Raw genomic sequence first — 1,159 nt, 5'->3', positions numbered from 1 at the left:
CTCCTCTGCGAGTGGTGCCTCTTGTGCCTCCGCTCTGCTGCCACGGCGTCTTTACGTGATGCCCCCCTTTCTATGCCCTTTGTTTTCAAGTTTGGATAGGCCAAAGCAAAGAAGCCACGAAGGCTCCTCCGCCATGAGCAAAATCTACATTGCAGGCCCCGCGGTGTTTAACGCGGACATGGGGGCCGCGTACTACGAGCATGTGCGCAGGTTGCTGAGGGTGCACGGCGCCACACCACTGATTCCCGTGGACAACGAGGCCACGGGGGCCGCCGAGATACGGGCAAAGAACATGGAGATGATAAGGCAGTGTGACGCCGTCATTGCGGACCTCTCGCCCTTTCGCTCGCATGAGCCGGACTGCGGGACCGCGTTTGAGGTGGGCTACGCTGCTGCCCTGGGAAAGACGGTGCTGGTCTTCACTTCCGATCGACGTTCAATGAGGGAGAAGTACGGCGGTGCGTGTGACGCGGCCGGGATGACAGTGGAGGATTTTGGCCTCCCCTTCAATTTGATGCTCTGTGACGGGGCGGAGGTGTTTGGGTCCTTCGACGACGCCTTTTTCCACTTCGTAAGGCAGTGCTCAAAATAGCGTGGACGTGTTCGGGGAGAGGTGCGGGACTTTGTGAGCAACGCATTGGGTTATAGGGGAATTTTTTGGGTGGCCTGCCAGGGCACTCCCGCTGCCATGGCCGTCAGCATGCGGCCGTTCGCTCACTTTGTTCACCGCTGCCAACGGTGTTGGTTTTTCTTTTCATTTTCATCTTTTTTTTCTCACTTCTCTTTGCTTACCCACACATACACACACACGGAATGAAGAAGGTAACGCCTTGATAACTACTTTGCGCTCTGAGGGCTCTGCAGTCACCACCAGCAATACACACACACACATACACCGCATACAACCGTCGCAGCTTGAGCGTATCTGCCCCAAGGAGGGAAGGAAGGGAGAGTGAGTGAGTGAACATGTGCCGGCATGTGCGTTTTTATTCCTCACTGTTGCTGCTCCTCTGCATGATGTTGATTTGCTTCAGCAGCAGTGGTGTTGCGGCCGGTGACCAAGAGGATGTTTCGGGCCCATTTGACGGGATGACACCGATAGCTGGTGCTAAATGGGAATAAATTGAAGGAAGTTGGCGCATCCGTCACTTCGCTGCGT

At 55.7% G+C, this 1,159-nt stretch overlaps 1 protein-coding gene across 1 annotated transcript, besides 1 other annotated feature; it reads left to right on the top strand.

Moving 5' to 3' along the window:
* Position 1: 1 nt before the first annotated feature.
* Positions 2–592, top strand: TraAM80_08443 (nucleoside 2-deoxyribosyltransferase; the record flags this gene model as incomplete). The annotated part of the gene is made up of 1 exon (XM_029385194.1): positions 2–592. A coding segment is annotated over one exon (591 nt), but the record flags the coding sequence as incomplete, so codon positions are not given.
* A 154-nt stretch (positions 593–746) lies between these two features.
* Positions 747–790: a sequence feature (GA-rich).
* Positions 791–1,159: the final 369 nt, after the last annotated feature.

The sequence above is a fragment of the Trypanosoma rangeli genome (genome assembly GCF_003719475.1).
Source record: "Trypanosoma rangeli strain AM80 chromosome Unknown Tra_15.4_contig_00416, whole genome shotgun sequence".
Lineage (NCBI taxonomy): Eukaryota > Euglenozoa > Kinetoplastea > Trypanosomatida > Trypanosomatidae > Trypanosoma > Trypanosoma rangeli.
This window is presented reverse-complemented; position numbering and strand designations above follow the sequence as displayed.